Here is a 20,941-nt window from a genome sequence, read left to right as displayed (position 1 = left end):
GGAAAAAAATGGACTTGTCAGCCAAAGGGTATTGGCTGATTTAACAGGGATACATTTTAATGACACAAAGGCTGGCAGTTAGTTGTCTGTTGTCATAGTTGCTTGTAGACTTAAGTATTTTAAATGTACAAATATGACCATCTTCCATTCCCATTTATGTGAACTGGGATGGACTTAACACAGCACCCTTAGTCAATAATTACAAATGTTGAATCAACCTGAAAAGGTTCACAAAAATGAATGTTGCATTGCATTAGATGTGTCTAGCTAATGACACTTATGTTTCAGATTGCAATGAGGAGACATTTAAAAATCACCACCTACAAGGTTTTATTTAATCACGTGAAAATCTTGAGATTCTCAGATGGGGAAGAAAAAAAAAATTAGTCAATGCACTACAAATATTTTATGTTACATAGAAGAGGTGTTGTATCCTCTGACTCAGACATTGACTGTGCCCCACCAAACAAACATGACAGAACAACTTGCCATTTTCTTAACACCCAACTCATGACTGACTCAAATCTTCTATCAAAATATGCTTTGCACATTACAGTAAAACTTGGCACCTAAAGCAAACTAAAGGACAAAATAAAAGCAAAAAAACATATGGATACAAGTGTATTGTTTTTTTTACAAAAGGTAAAATGAAAATCATACAAACTGTTTAAATTTACACAATGTATCTGACAAAGACAAGCATATTTTCACAGCAAACTTGTTTGCCAGACCCGTTCCATTTTACTCCTTCAGAAAAGCAAGTAAGCAATGAGGGTGAGGTGCAGGTTTGCATTCGGGACATTCAGTACTCACACAAAGCACTTGAGCTGAGAAGGTCAAAAAGTACCATTCTGGCACAGAAGGGTGGAGAAGGTTTGAGGGGTCTAAATAAAGGGCTAAAATGCCCATTAACAGTTAAATATATATCAATGACGCTTTCTGGAATGTCCAAAAGCTCTGAAAAGTGATGAAACCAGAGTCCGTTCAAAAGTAAAATAGACTATTCATTTAGTCATCAAACTTGGTTTTCTTTCCCTGGGGTTTGCCAAATCCACCACCACCAGCTCCTCTTCCACCTGAAATGAGAACAAAGGAAACTTAGTTTACTAGTGAGCATTTTCAAGTTCAACTTAATTATGAAACTAAAACCTCTGATTGCCGTACATTGTTTTTTCCCTTATTTTAATAACTACACATTAGCAGCTGACCAGACATTACATGGCATCTTAAATTCATATTTTACCTCCAAAGCCGCCACCACCACGCCCGCGTCCACCTCCACGTGGGCCTCCCCTTCCTCTGCCACCACCACGGCCGCCGAAGCCGCCTCCACCAAAGCTGCCGCCGCCGAAGCCGCCACGACCTCCTCTGCCACCACGGCCGCCAAATCCACCACCACCTCGCCCTCCACGGAAGCCGCCTTCACCCTTGGGCTTTGCGTAGTCCAGGGTCACTTTGCTGCCATCAATCTCTCCTTCCTCCATGGCTTCTTTGGCTGCCTTGCAGTCATCCTCATTGTGAAAGTCCACAAAGCCAAAGCTGAGGGGAAGGAAGAAGGAAAGGGCTTAGTTATACCCAGCTTAGGTAACATGAAATTATCTAGACATTACCCCGTGGAGCTGTATGTGAGACTGCAACAGGCTGATTTATTTGTCCCAGACATTAACATACTTCAATTCTGTGTTGAACTGAGAGTTTATTCTACTTCACATGCAAATCCATACACTGGTCACTGCTGGACATAGCAATGCTCAATAATGGTTAACAGCCAGAGGAATATGTAAATCTCCAAAAACTTACCACTTTGACGACCCCGTTTCTCTGTCTGTGACTATCCTGGCTGCTGCGGCACCCTCGAACGCATCCCTGAGGGTCTGATCTGTTGTGTCCTCAGAGAGACCCTTGACGAAGAGGGTTTTAGTTGGACCTGGTGGGGGAGAAGTCATCATTAAAAATACACTAAGGGATAATTTAGATTGGCTCCACCACAATGATCTGTTGTAAAAATACAAATGCTTCATCAAGCTAAAGACTCAGGACTCAACTATCTTTTATCGTCAATTTCGCAAAGTCAAGTTCATCTGGGCATGCCATCTGGTTTCCTTGCTAGTTTGTCAATTTCAGCTTAACCAAACTGTAAAGTTTGTAGACCTACCCGAGTTTCCTCTGCCCCCGTCTCTGCCACTGTTCTGGCTGTACTCCAGTCGGATCGAGCGGCCCTCAATATCTGTGTTGTTGAGGTTTTCAAGAGCGTCCTTAGCATCCTCTGTGCTTTCAAACTCTACAAAAGCAAAACTGAGGAAATATGCATAACATTAGGGAAAGGGTAAACACATTTATTCACAAAAAACTTACTGATCATATTGTCAAATGATTCCCATTAGACATTTCTACTTGTTGGACAACAGACACTGACAACACCCTGATTAGTAGGGCGAGCCTGGTCAAACTGTTCATTGTTTCTGCTTCTCGTGCGAATCCATGCAGAATCACGGGTAAGATTCGAGGAGCTCATGAGAAGTTGATTCATTAGATTTAAGCGCCAGATTTTTAAGGATGAAAAATGACAATCCATAGAATGAACAGTAGCATTACAGATATTTACCCTTTTGGTCTGCCGTCTCTCTGTGGAATTCTAATAGAGACAGCCTTCTCAAATGTGGCTTGCAGGGCTTCCTCCGTGGCAGTGAAGGAGAGATTATTCACAACAAGTGTTTTACTGGCTGCTCCGGACGCTACAGGGCCAGAAGCAAAGCGGTGAGATGGATGAAACATTTTCTTTGATCTCCTGGAACTAATATTTGCAACAGACTAACATAAATATGCAAATTATGTATGCATGCACACAAACCCCACCCTTAAACATTACACATCAGGCTTTCACTGCCTCCCTACTATAATCATTAGGTAACGAATACATTGCAAAACTACCCCTGAACTACTCAGGTCTCATACAGCTAAAGTACCAATCAGAATCAAATTTATTGCCAAGCAAAGTTAAAAATAAGAGCAAATGCAGAAGAATATAATGCAATGCAAGCTTCATAGCTTTACAAAGTTTCCAAGTTTACCTGCCACATTGGCCCCTTTCTGGCTCTTATCTCCTACGTAGTCAACCATGATGGATCTCCCCTGTACGTCAGCTCCCTGAGCCTCCTCCAACATCTTCTCTGCTTCAGCCTCAGATTTGAACTCGATGTAGGCAATGCTGTCAAATGAGAAAAGTGATTAGCATATGAATTAGACGCTTGTATCGAGAGCTTGAACAATTAGTCGATCAACAAAAATAAATGGCCATTTAAATGCATTTCCTTCAACTATAACCATAGGCTAAATCAGTTTCCTCAGGTTAGCTTGTAGGACTTGCATGGCGCCATCTAGTGTTCCTTGTAAATTACCATATCTGCATAATCTGGTCTAAGAAAAAAAACCTAATCTACTTTTAGGTGCTTGATTGTTCTTACCCCCTGTTTGAACCGTTCTGGCCCGGAGGTAACCTGACGTCAACTGCATCTTCAAAGACTTCCTTCAGGTCATCAGTTGTCGCAGAGAAGGGGAGGTTTTTCACAAACAGTGTCCGTGCATCCCTCTCTGTGGGACAAATTTCAATGTTGGAATCAGCTTTATTCCCCTTTAAATTTCTGAGAATTTTTTTTGCTTGCCAAAAATGGACTAAACACATGTGATAATCAGACATTCCAGTAAAGATAAGTGCTAGGTAATTCATTTGAGACAATCTGTTGAGGCAAACCCTCCTTAGAGTTAAAGCCATCAAAGTCAAGTATGTAACAGCGATTGAGGATAGAACCGGCAGACGATAACACACACCGGTACCGAAGACATAGCACTGCCTTTATTCTTCCTCCGTACATTGCATACATGAGTACTGAACGACCACATGAATGCCAAGAAATGGAGGGTTTGTGGAAATGGTGGCATTTTAATTAGGCAATTTTTTTTTTACCTTTCTTGCCATCCTGTGAGCTTTCTTTGGTTCGGGCCCTGTCCAACTTCAGCTCCTGACCCATGAACTTCTTGCCGTTGAGCTCTAGTGCCTTCTGCATGTCCTCCTCCGATGCAAAATCCACATAACCGAATTTCCTGTTGAGACAAGTCATGAAAGAATAATTAGACATCACTGCTTCAAAACAGAAAATAAAAAAACTTCCTTCAAGCCCGGTTTCAAAAACAATGTTTTGGATTTCACTATTTTGGGGGATAATGATAATCGTGAATTCAGTTCACCAAAAACTATAAAAGTCAAGTATGTAACAGCGATTGAGGATAGAACCGGCAGACGATAACACACACCGGTACCGAAGACATAGCACTGCCTTTTTTCTTCCTCCGTACATTTCATACGTGAGTACTGAACGACCACATGCATGCCAAGAAATGGAGGGTGTGACAATAATAAATAAAAAAGTCTGTCTACATCATATTTAATTTCCTATGACAATTTGAAAATGTGTAAGTAGTAAGTTTGTTTATCTTTAATGACCAACCTTGTTAGATGAGCAGTGGTAACACTAGCAGATACTGACGTAATTAAACTAGCAATTAGATGTGATGCCTGATTATAACAAACACGTACTGACTGAATTTATAGAAAATAGGAACACGTTTCTATTTCTTGTTTTAATGTAATGCTTACTTTGATCCACCCAATCGAACATCAGCGACATCAAGACTGTTCTTGGTAAAGAATTTCCTCATGGCTTCTTTGATTTCGTCAAAGTCTTTGTTGGTGTTCAAGTTTCCAACAAAAAGACAGAAACCTAAAAAGTAAAGTACATTTCTATTGAGTTTCATTTTTAGTGTAAAAAACTGTTACACATGCCAGACAGATTCAGAACAATAAAAGTGACATCACACATCAGTATTAAGTCCCTTGTTGATCATCATAATAAAATGTTGAAAGTTGATGATGGGTCAGTGCGTTATGCCTACCTTCGCCTTCTGCCTTTGCTTTCTTGGCAGCAGGTGTGTCCTTCTTGCTATCGGCCTTCCTCTTAGCGGGGGTCGCTGGGGAGTCTGTAGAGATAAGAGTTTTGCAAATCTTAAAACAGACATCAATGAAGTCCAGATATAAGAAAGTCTGGAACATGCCTGATGCATTTAAACTTAACGTTAGAGCTAAACAAATATAATAAACATGTTTCGGTTTCCCTACTTTTCACAAATTTACAATGTAAACAAAATGTGCCTTCAAACAAACACTGGAGACTGACGAGTCTTTTCAAACTGCGAAACATGCAACTCGTTAACAACTTACCATCTTCCTCATCATCATCTTCCTCATCATCATCATCATCGTCTTCATCCTCCTCAGAATCTTCCTTTGCCTTAACCATGCCTGCTTTTTTTGCCTTCGCTGGAGCAGGAGTGGTGTCCATCTCTTCTTCGGAGTCTGGAGAACAACAATCATTGATAAGTTAGATCACTCATTGTGAATAAATTCAAACCATAGACCACATGCCATTGACCTGCATCAGATCCATTAAAAAAGGTGACATCATACGAAATCAGTATTAAGTCCCTTGTTGATCATCATATAGTCTCCTATGACTGCAGCTCACAAGTCAGCAACGCTTTTAGTATCTCCTATATAACGATGCCCTAAAAATTACTTGAGGTTTGGTCTTACCATCCTCTTCATCTTCGTCGTCAGACTCCTCTGCAGCCTTTGCCGCTTTTTTGGCAGCTGGTTTAGCTGGAGTAGCCTTCTTGGGGGCTGGGGCCTCTTCTTCTGATTCATCTTCTTCAGATGACTCCTTTGCAGGTTTAGCCTTCACTGGGGGCTTGGCAGCTTTACCGGCTTTCTTGGGTGGTGGGGCCTCTTCTTCGGACTCGTCTAGTCACAATACAAACATAATTGTGAATTTTAGCAATGTTACATGTATTTGGAATCTTAGAGAAAATGTGAGTTCACTAAAAGCCAGGCAAGTATGTAACAGCGATTGAGGATAGAACCGGCAGACGATAACACACACCGGTACCGAAGACATAGCACTGCCTTTTTTCTTCCTCCGTACATTTCATACATGAGTACTGAACGACCACATGCATGCCAAGAAATGGAGGGTGTGACACATAACGGCTTACTATTACTATAACTAATACATATAATACAATATTCATACCATCGTCATCATCATCTGACTCTTCAGCCTTTGCAGGAGTTGCCTTGGCTGGTGTGGGTTTAGCCTTTGAAGGTGTCTTTTTTGGTGGTGGGGCCTCTTCTTCAGATTCCTCCTCTGTAGGTCAATTGACAAGAAACAAAATAAATACACATTTGTGGCGTGTCAACAAATACACAATACCTATCTTTATACTTCTAAAGGGATTTTTGGTCTTGAATTACAATGTTTTGTCCATCATGTTTGACTAATGAATAATCATGTGAAAACTATGTCCCATAAATTTGAATGGACAACCCAAAAGGTTAATTTGCATTATTTTGCTGTCTATGAGCTTCATGCTTTTGAATACAGATTCAAATACAAACTGCTTCAGGAGGAAGAAAGTTTTTTTGCTTACCTGAATCATCATCCTCACTTTCTGCTTTTTTGGCAGAAGCTCCATTTTTAACTGCTGGAGCCGCTTTTGCTGGTGTGGCCTTCTTCACAGCTTTAGGTGCAGGAGTCTGAAAAAAAAAAAACATGTTAATAATTTACACCCAGTAATATTGTAATTTTAAGACTTTAAAACTAAAAACCACTGTACCTCTTCCGCATCACTGCTCTCCTCCTCACTAGATTCCTCCTCCACTTCTTTGGGGGGTGGGGGGGCTTTTTTCTTCTGAGTTGCTTGCTTGTTTGCTGCCTGCAAGAAGTGATAAAAATGCGGAAAAAGGGTTGTCAAAATTGGCTTGCAGTAGGTCAAGCACATGTAAAGGTAAATATAATAATGCAGGGCTATGGTATGCTACTCCATGCATCCCGCTTCAGCATGCTTACAACATTGTGTCTACACCATGGTGTAGCTTGAAAAAACAAAAAACGGATGGTTTAATCACTGTATCAAATAGTTGAGCGGGTTAACCATGCGCCATGTTTAGTAATAGGCGGGTCTTTGAGCGGTAATCTGGTTTCTCGGTTTTCACCTCGTGTCACTCCGAGCAGACGCGCAACCCACGTGGAGCTCAGGAGGTCGGGCAGTTAGCATGCTGGCTAACTGTGGTTTTCAGACAAGCATGTGAACGGATGCTTATATATTTTTCAAAATGTGCAGGAAGGCCAAGAAACGTTCACCAATTGTAAGAGTCTGATTAAAAAAACAAAAACACGGTGAAACGTAACGTTACAACTACGAAGACAAACGACGGCTCTGCATTTAGACTTAAATCACCACGCTAAGGCTAAAGCCCACACGTTAGCTAGCATATTATATACATCTCAGGCCTTCTAATATGTATCTAGAAATGTTGCATTAGTTGACAAGCCCCAAGGAACCGAGATTAGCCTAGCCCTGTATGCATCGCTAAACTTCCATGATTAAAATCGAGAACGCGCATGAATGCCATCTTGAGTGATTGCTAATGGTAGCCGTTAGCAGGCCAGAAAAACCCAACAAACATGGCCGATCTGGAAAGCGGAAAAACGTTTAGTAACGCATGTTTTCAATTTCACCGGGATTTTCCAACAACGTAACTATTTCAGAAAAGGTTTAACTGTTGAACAGAAAGCATTAACGGCAATATATTTGCAAACATTTATCCCCGGTGTTAGTTCCGTTTTTTCACACAAACGCAGCAACTTCTTCGTAAAGGCCTCATGTACGTAACAACAAAGCTTTCGATCACGAACGCAATCACATTTTACTAAACAATATAAAATTAAGCAATTTGTTCTTACCTTTGCTAATTTCACCATGGTGCTGCTGTGTGCTTCAACGAAACACAAGGAACTGGACGTTTGGAAACGAGTAACGAAATATCTAACGCATACACGTGGTGGCTCAGCCTACTCTGTGGGACATTGGGCAGGAAAGACAGAGACGTCGAAGCCGCGCTCGTTACTCTCTTAGTCTGCGCGTTCACGTCGACCCGCCCACATGATTATGTCCACCAATCACATGGTGGAATATTTACACCGTGCACGCGCCTCGCCTACATAGACCATTACATGTATTACTCCACAGAGAAGAACAATTTGTTAACGGTACATACACAAATTCAATATATTTTCATGAAATAAGATGCCGTTGCTGAAGACAGTGCTATGACATGCTGCATTTAATAAGAGACAGATTGTTGACACTTTCATAAATGATACACTTACATTTGTTGTCTATGATCACAGTCAGTACAGAGCGCCTGTATGCCCCATGCAGCTGTTAATTTGAACCACGTGGCCTGGGCCAGTTGCCATTAAAGAGCAACCACATGTTGACGGCCATGCGTAACAACGCTCTACCAGAGCAGTGCATCTTCATTTAAACTACTCAATTTGGTTACTTAAGATATTTGAGGTAGCCTTCTAGGCCTGCTTTACTTTGGTTACTTCTTCCATTTTATGCTGCTGTTTACTCCTCAAGTAGACCACATCAGAACAGAAAACAGAAATTGAACTACATTGATTTGCCATAAAAGTAACAGTTTCTTTGTAGATTAAGATTTTTACATATTATCATAACATATGATGCATTGTCTAAGGTAAGCCTAAATGCCGTAACATTATAAAGTAGGTAAAATAGTCCTAGATTGGCGTCAACAACGATACAATATATTTTTACATTAATGCATCAGAAAAAAGTGTTATGTTTGTATGGAATGGGCTAGGGTAAATTTAAATGTAGGACTTTTAATGTGTGGTATTGGTGCTTTTACTCCAGCAAAAGATCCTACTGTGTTCTTCTGTCATTTATAAAAAGAAACTGAAACCAGAAAGGCAGGAACATATTCAAGTAGTCCAGTCCATTAGTTGCAGTTCTGGAGCTTTTTTTTACCACTCAATCCTCTTTAGCACATGGAGTTTGACCATGTTGTTGTCAAGGACTCAAAATGTTAAAATTTACACTTTTCTGAGCACTTAAGGACGGGTCATGGAGAGCTGTGTTTCTCAACCTTTTTCATGTCAACGACCCCTAAATTGATACATATTAGGTCACGGACCCCCATTTTATAATATTTGGATTTAGGGACCTCCACCTGAAAACATTTGGCTTGTTAGATATCAGAATCAGAATCAGAATTTGGTTTATTGCCAAGCAGGTTTTCACATACAAGGAATTTTCTTTGGTGTGTAATGGTGCAAACAGTAGGAGAAATTAAAAATAAGAGCAAATACAGAAGAATATAAATATAGAAAAAAGAATGTACAGAATGTTATGAAAAATATGTACAGTATATCTTAATTAAATTAAAATTAAAAGTGTTGTAATGTAAATGTGAAAAATACTCAGAGGAATATGCAAAGGTTTCCACATACAGAGTATGAGGTACAGTTTGTAGGGTACATATGTGTGATCACAAATGACGGGGGGGGGGGGGGGGGAGCCTGATGGAAGTGACTCAAAAAGTCTTTGTCCAGGGTGGGAGGGGTCTGCTGCAATCTTACCTGTACGCTTCCGGGTCCTGGAGGCGTGCAGGTCCTGGAGGGATGGCAGATTGCAGCTAATCACCTTCTCCGCAGAGCGAATGACACGCTGCAGTCTGACCTTGTCCCGGTCAGTGGCAGCAGCTTACCAGATGGTGATGGAGGAGGTGAGGATGGACTCGATGCTGGCAGTGTAGAAGTGCACCATCATGAGATCATGGGATGATGGTGTTAAAGGCAGAGCTGAAGTCCACAAACAGGATCCTGGCGTAGGTTCCTGCGTAATCCAGGTGCTGGAGAATGTAGTGGAGGGCCATATTGACAGTATCGTCTACAGACCTGTTGGCTCTGTAGGCGAACTGCAGGGGGTCCAGGAGTGGGTCTGTGATGGATTTGAGGTAGGACAGGACAAGGCGCTCAAAGGACTTCATTACCACAGAGGTCAGGGCGATGGGTCTGTAGTCATTTAGTCCTGTGATCCTTGTTTTTTTGGGGACAGGGATGATGGTGGAGTCCTTGATGCATGCTGGCACGTGGCATGTCTCCAGTGAGGTGTTAAAAATGTCTGTGAACACTGGAGACAGCTGATCAGCACAGTGCTTCAAAGTGGAAGGAGAGACAGAGCCAGGTCCGGCTGCTTTGCGGGGATTCTGCCTCTTGAATAGGCTGTTGACGTCCCTCTCGAGAATGGAGAGAGGTGTCAATGTGGAAGTAGGGGGGGGGGGTCACTGAGGTGGGCAGTAGTGGAGAGGCTAAGGTGGGGCTCCTGGGCTGGAGCTGATGAAGAGTGTCGCGGGGGATGGTGTCAGGTCTGTCCCATTGTCTTTCAAAGCGACAGTAGAACTCATTCAGATATGATTAAGACCAGAATTCTTTAGTTATCAGTTGAGAAGATAACCATGGAGGAAGTAATCCTATCATCAGTCCGTCTTACTCACATCGGGCTCACTTTTATAGTGAATTAAATAGTGAAAATAAACTATTCCCCATTTTCTGGGGACCCCTTGCAACTCCCTCAAGGACCACTGGGGGTCCCCGGACTCCTTGTTGAGAACCACTGATCTAGATTATGTTGGTTTAAATGTTGAGATTGAAAGTTTACTCTTGACCGTGGAAAAAGCAGTTGACAAAACATCTATTTAGTAGCTGTTCTAGAACTTTTGACGGTATTACACATGCTTTCTTTGACGCACTCATATATATGTATGTGTACAAGGTGCACATCATTTCATCCAAAGACCCAGTTGAATCCCAGGGGACACCAACAGCACATTTGAGTAATTAACCCTCAACACCACACAGAGGCAGCATTGCATTTTACATCCCTCACTTATCGCAGTGGGTAGAGAAAACCTTCTCTCTTGCATTGTGTGTATAACTGGAGTCTCACTGTGGAATAAGGATATGTTTATTAGTGAGGGGTAATATAACTTATTTCCTTTGTTTTAAAAGCTCCATGCATTGCTTTTCTTCTTTTTTTTATTTTATTGAAAAGACATTTCAACTCTTTTTACTTTTTTTGCATACATCTTTTGGGGGAAATCACCTGAAACATTGTCTTTTGTATAGTAGATTGTATGTTTTATCAGTGTTTTATCAGTGCCCCTGTAACACTGAGTCTGGACCCACCTGTGGCCCCCCCTCCAAACAAATATTGCACAATATACAAAAAGTACTGATTTTTTGCAACCTTCCAGGCAGGGGCGGGACTTTATTTTGATAGGCACACCATGCGGTCAATCACATGCGAGGACAGAGTAGGATCCTACAATTATGTGAAAGAAGGAAGGGGGGCAGACGCTCCAAAGACAGCGAGTGTAGTGGTACAGGCCAGGTACACGCAAAGTGACAGAGAGACTGGGAGCTGGATTTAAATGCATACGTGTCGGGAGAAAGTGAAGAAATTAGTGAAAACCGAAAAAGAAGCTCTGCACTAAAGACTTTTATCTAAAGTGTCATAATGTTAAGACTTTGGCCTTTAATTATTTGATTTGTTTGCTGTAGTTATGTGTTAAGTTGTTCATTTAAAGGTTTGATTAAATGTTAAACAATAGTAACTGTGTATGAAAGCAATGCATAAAAATAAGGCTTTTATGAAAACGCTGAATGAAAAATTGCTTACGAACACACAAACCATCTATAATTGCTAAATTAGGCTAAAATAGAAGGCTCCGAGTGATACTAAATGAAGAGTCTTCGAAAAGATCCGGACCTCTCATCACTACAATGAACGGTCTGACTCGTTACCATGGGAACCTAAATAAAAACACGCTTGCCATGATTGATCACTGGAGAGATGCTGCAATCAGTCAGGAACATACCAATCATGGTATTATTTTTGTTGTGCGCGATTATTTATACTTAACTAAAAATATTGAAGGCTTGAACACTGCTTTGTCTCTTTTGTCCCGGGTTGAACGTGCCCCTCTGACAAAACCCTTGGCCCCAGCCAGGCCCCCCTAGTGATATTGGTCTAGAGCCGCCACTGCTTAGGGGGTAGGGTGGACTTCGCATCCTCTAGGGGGGTATGCTCCCCCGGGCAGAACTTTTTTAACATTTTAAAGTGAATTGTATGCATCTGGTGCATATTGTTTTTTACTAATCTTATACTTGCTAATCTCTGTGAACCCATGTGGTTGGGGTGAAAATATAAGAATGTTTGCCCTTACTGTTGATGGTACTTGCAACTGTGAACATAATTATAAAGAATTATAAAAAAAAAAAGATGAGATGGCAATAACTACAAAGCGACAGACATATTTTCTTCTTTAATTTATCATCATAAAACATTGAATAATTGGCGAAAACCAACCATAAATCTGGTGTGCTTTAAAACAAAAAAAATGCCTATCCACTCCTATTTAGTCCTAGACCTGAACTAACCTCCATCACATTGTTGGCTCCAACATCACTTGTTCTTTGCTGCTGCTTCCCTGTGGCAGAGCTGCACCTTTCTTTAGGACTCTTCTTATATCCATCTGATCATTGAACATTGGCAGATTATGATAGTTAGAATAGCGATTCACCCTTTCCTGCTTACAATTGTTTTCCATAGTGAACAAACGTTAGCTGTTCTGTAGCTAGCCAGTTACTATTGACTACTGACAGTACACCAACAAACATAGAAGACCTAATGTTACTACACTTTTCCCTTTCCTAGAGTTATTAAAAGTTAAGGAGCTAACACATATTAATAACTTCGTACAATTTCACACAGTGCATCTTCCAAAATGTCAACCTCTCGTCTCCAGCATGACTCGTCAGAAGTTACAGATATCTAACATGATATCAAAGCTGTGCTACACCCGTACAGTCTATGGCGGCACCCTTTTCCCCAGGGTCCTAGCGCCCTTGATTTACGCGATTTACCCGGTAGATTACATTGTAAAGTATGAAAGGGAGTTTTGGGGCGATTTGGAAACAATATTTTAAAATATCTGTATAGCGTTAACCCCTTTTTATTTATTCAAAAAATTTAATTTGGGTGGGCTTTAAAACATTTTAGGTGGGCTGAAGCCCAACAAAGGGTATTAAGGTAAGAATGATCACATAATTACATCGTATTAAATGTTAAAACATGATGAATAAATAAATAATAAAATATAGGGCTCCTCTATAAAATAGAGTATAATATAGAGGCATTAGTGCCGACCATGAAACACAACGTCTACCTTCGCTGCATGTCTCTGTCATCTCTCATACTGTAGCACTAACTACACAGTCACGATAACATCCACACAGCTATATGCTCGACAGTCCCACTCATAATGTCACACTTATTATCCAAATGTGAATATTTCTTTCACAGGGTTTGGTCAAGTACTCATATTACTGTCAATGATTCTGCATACACATGTTCTACCATGCAACATTTACTGTAGGACACAATATTTCTTTACAAGTACATGCAATGTCATATTTTATGTTTGGATTGTATTCCTATTGAACTCAAGTTCTGGTTTCCTGTTACCTTCACGTGTTGTATTAATGTCTTCTCGCTGTCTTTCAAATTAATCATGGAGGTAAATAGATGCATGCTGGGATTTTAGGTCAGAAAGGATTTTCTTTATCACAGGGAAATGTGCATTTATTTTTGGGCAACTACCCAAAACAGAGCCAGAGTGAGATTTAAAGTGTTAGTAAAAGCATGCAGTGGTAAATCTTTGGTAATGCTTCTAAACATGTAAATCATTTTTGTCAGTGTTTGCTAATGGAGTTAAATACTTAAAACTCTTGTCTGTTATGAGTTATCGACTGCAGTAGTTCTTCGAATTCTCAACAGAGCCAACATGTAATACACCACTATCCCAAAGTCAGCAACAAGAGTAGAGCTACCCATTGTCTTAAGAGCACTTTCATTCTCTTTCCTGGACTTGTATATAGATATCGGTGTTGTGAACGTGACACAATAGGCTTGAACTCAAAAGCAACAACTCAAGACGAGGTTTCAAAAGTAAAAAGATCTTTACTCAAGATCTTTAAAAGTTCAATAAAAAATCACTCACTGAGGAAAAAACGTAGACACTCAAACACACACACACACACCACGCACGCACACACGCACACACACACGAGGTAATGGGAAACAGGTGGCAACAATCAAACACGCGGGAAACACAGACAGGAAGTGCTCTGAAACGAGAGGGAAAGGTAATTACAAAATAAAACAGGAAGTGCAATGACAGACAGTGCATGACGAGACGAGACATGAGTGACTGTAACTTAACAAGAGAACAATGAGACAAGACTAAACATAGACTTTAAACTAAACATGAAACAAAACATAAATACATTAACACACATGACGTTACAATCGTTATTTTTTTCAAGGAGTTGGTAGTTCTTAGAGTTATAAAGGACACATTCACACACTTTACCTGTGACCTCACTATGAGTGTTCAGACTTCAAAAATAGCAATTCAGTCCCAAATGATTCAAAAACATGTTTTGGAATAATCTAGACTAGAGCAGGGATAAAAAGCAATAACAGATAATGATAAAAGCAATTTGAGATATTAAAATAGGAGAAATGCTCAAGGTTTGCAAGAAAGCTCTCACTTGTTGTCATGAACATCTCAGCAGAGAGGTTCCATTGTGGTGTTATATACCATTCAGTGTATTTCCTTTATCCATGATTGACAGGTGTTATCATGTTTTGCACATGCTTTCTTTCTCAGGTTTTTGTGAGCAGTGTTCTGTGATGTGTGTGTGTGCTTGTGTGTGTGTGTGTGTCTTGCCTTTGTGTTTTCAGCCCTTTAGTGTCACAGTTCTCTGTACTACACAAGTACAGTATTATTTTTCTCCTTTTCAATTGATTCTTCATTATGTGTTTTATGTGTGCTTATTTTATTCATTCATTGGAAAAGAGTTTGCTAACTGTCAATAACATGTCTTTCAAATTGCTATATTCATGAATAAAGCCTATATAAAATGGTATTCAATATAGCGGACAACAATTCTCTCAATTGAGTCACTCGACCTTTACAAATGTAATATTTTTCATAGATTGGTAAATGATGGAGTTCATTGTGTGTGTGTGTGTGTGTGTGTGTGTGTGTGTGTGTGTGTGTGTGTGTGTGTGTGTGTGTGTGTGTGTGCAACAGATGTCTTCTAGTTCTTCTTCGTTCCCCTCGGCTCTATGCTGCCCTCTAGTGTGGGAGTATATTATTTCAAGTCATCAATGTTAAACTGTTTGGTTGAGAACTGTAAATATCATGTTTAAGTAAGTTTGGAAAGCTTTTCTCAAAACTATTTGGACTTACGTATTTACGTTTACCATCGTCCTGTTTACAGTAGTGAACAGGCCTTGTAAACCTGACTTCAGTTGTATTAATTCAAATGTTTTAAATCTACAGGTAACCACAGCAGCTTACACTTGTCATGAAGGGTGGTTTACAACTCCAACACGTTCAACACCAAGGTTTTGACTTCTTTCCCGTACGACCTTTCTGGCTCTCAACTCCCTTCTGGGTGATTATATCATGAAACTGTGGAACAACCTGTCTCAGGAACTTCTGCTAGCTAATTCATTATCACGTTTTCCTCATAAACACACTTTTATGGACTTGCCTTTATATATTTCCATCTTATGTTCTTGTTTTGCTTGTTTTCTTTGAATATCTCACATATGTATGACCGTTTTATAATCTTTTTTCTTTTTATGCCTTTCACTTTGGAAAATTTACTTTTAGATGTTTGCCATATAAATAAAGATATTATGATTACCATCATCATAAAACTTAAAGCTGTCGAAGTAAAGACTTGGCTGTTTTCCAGGCTCTAAGGAGTTACTGCAAAACATTGTGAAAACATACTGCTATTAGAATATCTTCATCTCCTCTGCTCCCTAAATCCAACCATCAGGGACATCTTGTCTTTTGAGGCATTGGCCCACTGACCTCCACACAATTAGTGATTCACATGGTTGGTGATTTGGGATTTAAGTCTTATTTTACCATTGCTCTCAAACACTATAGGTCACAGTGTGAATATACAAGGTAATGGCACAATGTCATATTTCCATAAGTCTGTATTTACCTCAGTAAGCAATTCATTTCTATGGTACCTTATGTTGATTTAAGACGGTTAGACAGTTGCTCTGCACCAACTGCAATAATAATAATAATAAGAGTACGATGCCATTTACTCATCTCCTGCTCTGTGAGGTGCAGGTCCCATATTGGTGCAGAAAGTTTGCACTCGCTTACAGCGAAACCTTTTCAAGATCTGATCTGAATAGAACTGATTGGTGGTCAAGCTGACGACAAGAAAGCTATTTTTTCTTATCTCCCGACATATCCAAGATTCCACTTTCTCTCCTTCAAGCCATGCCGAACTCTTCGGTAACTCAAATCTACCGACTTTGTTGAAACATAAAACCCTGAGAGGATACATGTAAGTGCACATGGAATGTTCTTTTTATCATATTTGAAAACATTTACAACTATTTGAGACAAAAGAAAAAAGTTACAAACAGAATTGACCTGCAGTTTGCATCCATTTTCAAAATGTTACATAAATAAAACTCATATTTATAAATATCTCTTTTTATAAACATATAAATAGTTTTTTTTTTAAACATAAATACATTTATGCAGGGGAAGATGAAGTACATGAATGTACAGCAGCAGCAGCAGCAGCAGCAACAATATACAGCTTTGCGGTTTGTAGTTTTTACACCATTGTCCGCCATCTTGTAGTATGCATCTGTCGAACATTTGTATGGTATACACATATGTATATATGTATATATACCTGCATATCCATTATATATATATATATGAGGGTTTTGTAGCATTGTTATCTCAGTCTTTGTTTATGCTGGTCGTGTTGACTTTCGTACCGAAAATCCGTCACTTTAGTTTTTCTTTTTTTCTCCCTCAGGTGAGAACAAACTGAACCTTTGTTATCCAACCCATCGTCCAGAGATCTAGAGAAAGAGAGGAAACAAAACGGATGAAGGTTAGACTGAGCATTGTGAAACAACCGAATTCACACGTGTTAATTTATCCAATAATATATAATGTTTATCGACCGTGTATTCGACCCTGAATCTCCAAAATGTACTTTTCGGTTTTATGCTCAGTTAAAGTGTTACTCTGACTCTTTCACACATCTAAAACAGATTTCCACATTTACGATACACTGCAGGCCATGGGAGGAAAAACGGATGTCAATTGATGAAAAACTCACAAACTCAAGTTAGTCACAAAACCACAAAAAAGGCCTCAGGCCTCAGGACTAATTGTGCGTCACCTAGCTTCCTCATATCTTTATTCACCCCCACAGCCCCTTTGTTGTTTTTGTTAAAATCACTTGTGTAAAGAGAATGGGTCTCCCAGAAAGATCCTGGCCACCGCAGGGTGCTGTCTGCATCCCCTCTTCCCTCCTCCACCTATCCCTGTCCTCCTTTTTACTTAAACTTTGATATACTACTTGATATATGCTACTTGTTTTCTAAATGATGTGTGTGAATACAAGAGTGGACTTCCTAAATACCAACTGGAATGTTTCCCATATATACTTTTACATCAGTTTAAGTGAGCATTCTTGCTGTCTTAACGGGTTCCTGTCTGAGGAGGGAACACTGCTAGAGGTCGAGGTTTGAAGAGATCACAAGCGTGAGACATCATGTTCTCTTAATATCATCCCAAGTAACAACTTTTCTCACGATGAAGCGTCTATCAGGCAGCTGAGGTTAATGACGTACAGTTGCAGAATGTGTTGTGCTTAATGGGATTTCTTACATCAAGATAACCTTTGAACCAGAACTGTGAATGTATCACCTGAAAGAATACAACCACCCCACACAGTCATCACTCTCCTTCAGTCTGCATGCCACTCAGACTTGATGTTTATTCTAAACTGGCCAAAGCAAAGCACACACTGTCCTGAGACGAGCGTCAAGGAAATCTGACTCTAGCGTCTTTTGTTTGTTTGTTCTGTCTTTCTTTCTTGCTTTCTCTCTCGCTCTCTCCCTTCCTTCCTTCCTTCCTTCCTTCCTTCCTTCCTTCCTTCCTTCCTTCCTTCCTTCCTTCCTTCCCTCTGTCCTTTCTGAAGCTATACACAAAACCCACGAAGGGCCTTTGAAGAAACACAAAGCCTACCATCTGTCACCTAAATGGAGTCCTTAGATAAACATTGACAAAAGAGAAAATATATCAAAAAGAATGCTTTCCTTCTTTCTGTCCTCATATTATCCATTCTTTCTTCCTACTGTCCTTCCATCAGTTTGCATCATCCTTCCATAAACAGGAGCTTTGCCTTTGCTGTCTTGATTATTTTTTGTATCTTTTTCTCCCTCCAGCCTTCATTCTTCCTTTTCTACACATTATTTATTCCTTTTTGTCCTCCTGGTTCTGTTTATATGTCAGGTGATAGTAAATCTACTGTAAGTGTGACGTGGGACCGTGACTTCGAAAGAAACTCACCATCACAGCGCTGCTCCAACCCTAGCAGCCCATGCCGCTGATGGTTCCTATCCTGTCCATCTTGTGTCCGAAGCAGCCACTTCGCGACGTGGAACCCCCCTTCTTGTTTCCCGATTTGTTTCTCCTCGGTGCGGGTTGGTCATTTAGGAGACGAGCCCACATCCCTCTGGCCCGGGTGTCCGTGCGTAAATCTCCCAGTAACCGTATACGAGAGCGCACAGCGTCTAGCCGCCTCTCCCTCTCCTCCGACTCCAGAAACTCCGTCAGCTCCTCGCCCAGCAAACTTCTAAGTGACTAGAACACAGATAGAGAAAAAATAAATAAACGATGTCTCCCTTAGGTAAAAATACATTGTGCAAAAAGAGATACTTCGGATACAATTGAAATACATACTTAGTGCCTCTTTGAGCGGAGCAGCCGTTTGCAATAGCCTACTTGATATTAAATTGGGGGGAACTTGAACTTGGTGCGTATATAAGCTCTTTCAAACACCATGTGCATTGGCCAAGAGGTACCATGTACTACGTTTTGCCAATTTTTACGCACGGCGCTATAGGATTAACCGAGATGGATAGTGGTCCTCTAACTAAAAAAGAACTTTCGAATAGAGACACAAGATGCAGCAGTTATTCAACTCAAACCTCAAAGGACACCCGTAATTTAGTTGATTTTCCGTGAGGGTTCTGTACTTCCACTTTTACTATGTGACAGTTCAGCTCTGACCTCGCTGTTGCCTTCAGTGGAGACTCATAAGACAGGTGCCTGCAGTCCGCTCCTCTGGTCTGATCGCAGGCTGTGGCAACAACTTGCAGCCATCCTAAATGCTGTCCATCTAAACAAATAACTAATTTAAAGACCATTTCTGAAGTCCCGATGTTATTCTACAGGCAAATGCTATGCGTAATGGTCATTTTACGCAGAAAAACGTTTAGTTGTTGTAGTTTAATTTTGGCAAACAATTAGAAAATATTCATTCCAAGTTGAAAATGATTATCTAAATAGTATAAAGTAGCTTCTTATCGCTTATAAATCTATTTGTAATTTGAACGGTTTTTCTACAAAAGGCATTGGTTTCTTTCTTCTTTGGAGCGCTTGTCAAATGACTTCATTTGGCACTTACATGCTAAAACTGAGAAATGTTGGGGAGCAAAAGACGGTGGTTATGATGTCTAAAGGGGTTAGACTTCATTAAATATAACATGTCGTCTCTTTATAAAATAAAGCGATACAAACCCATTTGCTGGGATGTTTTAGATTCAGGGTGTGGAAAAAATGCTGAATTGCTAAGCATGACTGAAATTATGAAATATGATGCGTAAAACAACAGTCTTGAGCGCCTGGACCACAGAACATCTGTTCACTCCTGAATCAGCATTCATCTCAACGGTTAATAGTGCGAAGCAAAAATAATGTGCTTTAGTTCTCAGTAATAAAATTAAAAATGACTTATTCTTACCTTCTGCTGCGTCTGAGATACAGGTTTTGCCCCCATCCTTACTGAAAGCAGGGTGACCATAAGTCCACACGCTACCAAATATGACAAGTTCATTTTGACAAGTCTTGTATTCTTGAAGGAATTCCTCTGCGCTAAAGTTCAGAAAGCGTGACGGTAGCGGCCAATCAGCTGTTAAACATAAGAGGCTTCAGTCCGGTCTTTACTCCAAAGCTGCTCAAGTGCTCCTCTCACTCTGTGTATTAGTCCTCACCGCTTTATAGCCAGCCCGTGGTGATGTCATGATAACCTGCGTAATGGTCCTCCTTCCGCGCCAACTCCCTGTTTCTCTACCTGCCTCTTAACACTTGGTGCCAGGGATTCAATAAATGATAAAAGCTCCGGTCATCGGTGCTTTGGGGGAAATTAGATAGGCTGTGAGTTATCAAAATGCCCACTTTTTTTTTTTACAGACCTCTGGCTGAGATGCAGCGGTTGAAATCGAAGGTGGTTTCAAAGGCTGCGCGTCAAGAGCTGAAGAGCGACTTTGGCAGAGAAATAACTTCTAAGATGCCAGCCGCTCATTTACGTTATATATTCTACTGTGACAGTATTAATGACATAGCTTACTTTTCTTTACAGAAGATATGCGAATTGAAATTGTGCCACTGGAGTTGAATAATGTATCTTATTTTCAGAGAAGTCTTAGGTAATTATATGGTCAAATGTACTTTTCTAAGCAGATACTTTCTTGAACACATCTTATACAAATACGATTGTTATATTTGTTTACCATAAAGAAACGTTTTTTGCCGTTTGTGCGATGTGATAACCAACAAATAAACAGATCGTGGTGTTTAGATGTAACCATCTGTGCGCAAAGATGTTATTTCAGACTTCATGTAGAACAATGACATCTGCCACTACGGTACATTAACAGTCAAATGGATCCGATGGTTCACACGACAGAACGTATTCACGTCAAGAAGTGAGCACCATTATAAAGGAATTATGAATGTGTCTCGATGGGAATGACATTT

At 40.2% G+C, this 20,941-nt stretch overlaps 2 protein-coding genes and 3 non-coding genes across 5 annotated transcripts; all 5 read right to left on the bottom strand.

Moving 5' to 3' along the window:
* Positions 1-305: 305 nt before the first annotated feature.
* ncl (nucleolin) lies at positions 306-8,013 on the bottom strand. The gene is made up of 16 exons (XM_029430248.1): positions 7,857-8,013; positions 6,727-6,825; positions 6,541-6,646; positions 6,144-6,257; positions 5,648-5,854; positions 5,276-5,410; positions 4,951-5,034; positions 4,655-4,778; positions 3,965-4,101; positions 3,465-3,591; positions 3,072-3,208; positions 2,606-2,735; positions 2,156-2,295; positions 1,801-1,927; positions 1,244-1,539; positions 306-1,076 (listed from the first exon to the last, which is right to left on the bottom strand). The coding sequence occupies exons 1-16, from the start codon at positions 7,872-7,874 to the stop codon at positions 1,009-1,011; spliced, it is 2,049 nt and encodes a 682-aa protein (XP_029286108.1). The 5' UTR covers positions 7,875-8,013; the 3' UTR covers positions 306-1,008.
* LOC115007641 (small nucleolar RNA SNORA57) lies at positions 3,782-3,919 on the bottom strand. The gene has a single exon (XR_003832203.1). It is a non-coding gene; the product is annotated as a small nucleolar RNA SNORA57 (small nucleolar RNA).
* Positions 4,265-4,402, bottom strand: LOC115007642 (small nucleolar RNA SNORA57). Its single transcript, XR_003832204.1, has one exon. It is a non-coding gene; the product is annotated as a small nucleolar RNA SNORA57 (small nucleolar RNA).
* On the bottom strand, positions 5,947-6,084 carry LOC115007661 (small nucleolar RNA SNORA57). Its single transcript, XR_003832222.1, has one exon. It is a non-coding gene; the product is annotated as a small nucleolar RNA SNORA57 (small nucleolar RNA).
* An 8,421-nt stretch (positions 8,014-16,434) lies between the features above and the next one.
* nppc (natriuretic peptide C) lies at positions 16,435-20,144 on the bottom strand. Its single transcript, XM_029429889.1, has 3 exons — positions 19,926-20,144; positions 18,470-18,763; positions 16,435-16,968 (listed from the first exon to the last, which is right to left on the bottom strand). Exons 1-2 carry the CDS (start codon positions 20,016-20,018, stop codon positions 18,491-18,493), a joined length of 366 nt encoding a protein of 121 aa, XP_029285749.1. The 5' UTR covers positions 20,019-20,144; the 3' UTR covers positions 16,435-16,968; positions 18,470-18,490.
* Positions 20,145-20,941: the final 797 nt, after the last annotated feature.

The sequence above is a fragment of the Cottoperca gobio genome, chromosome 4 (genome assembly GCF_900634415.1).
Source record: "Cottoperca gobio chromosome 4, fCotGob3.1, whole genome shotgun sequence".
Classification (NCBI taxonomy): Eukaryota; Metazoa; Chordata; class Actinopteri; order Perciformes; family Bovichtidae; genus Cottoperca; species Cottoperca gobio.
This window is presented reverse-complemented; position numbering and strand designations above follow the sequence as displayed.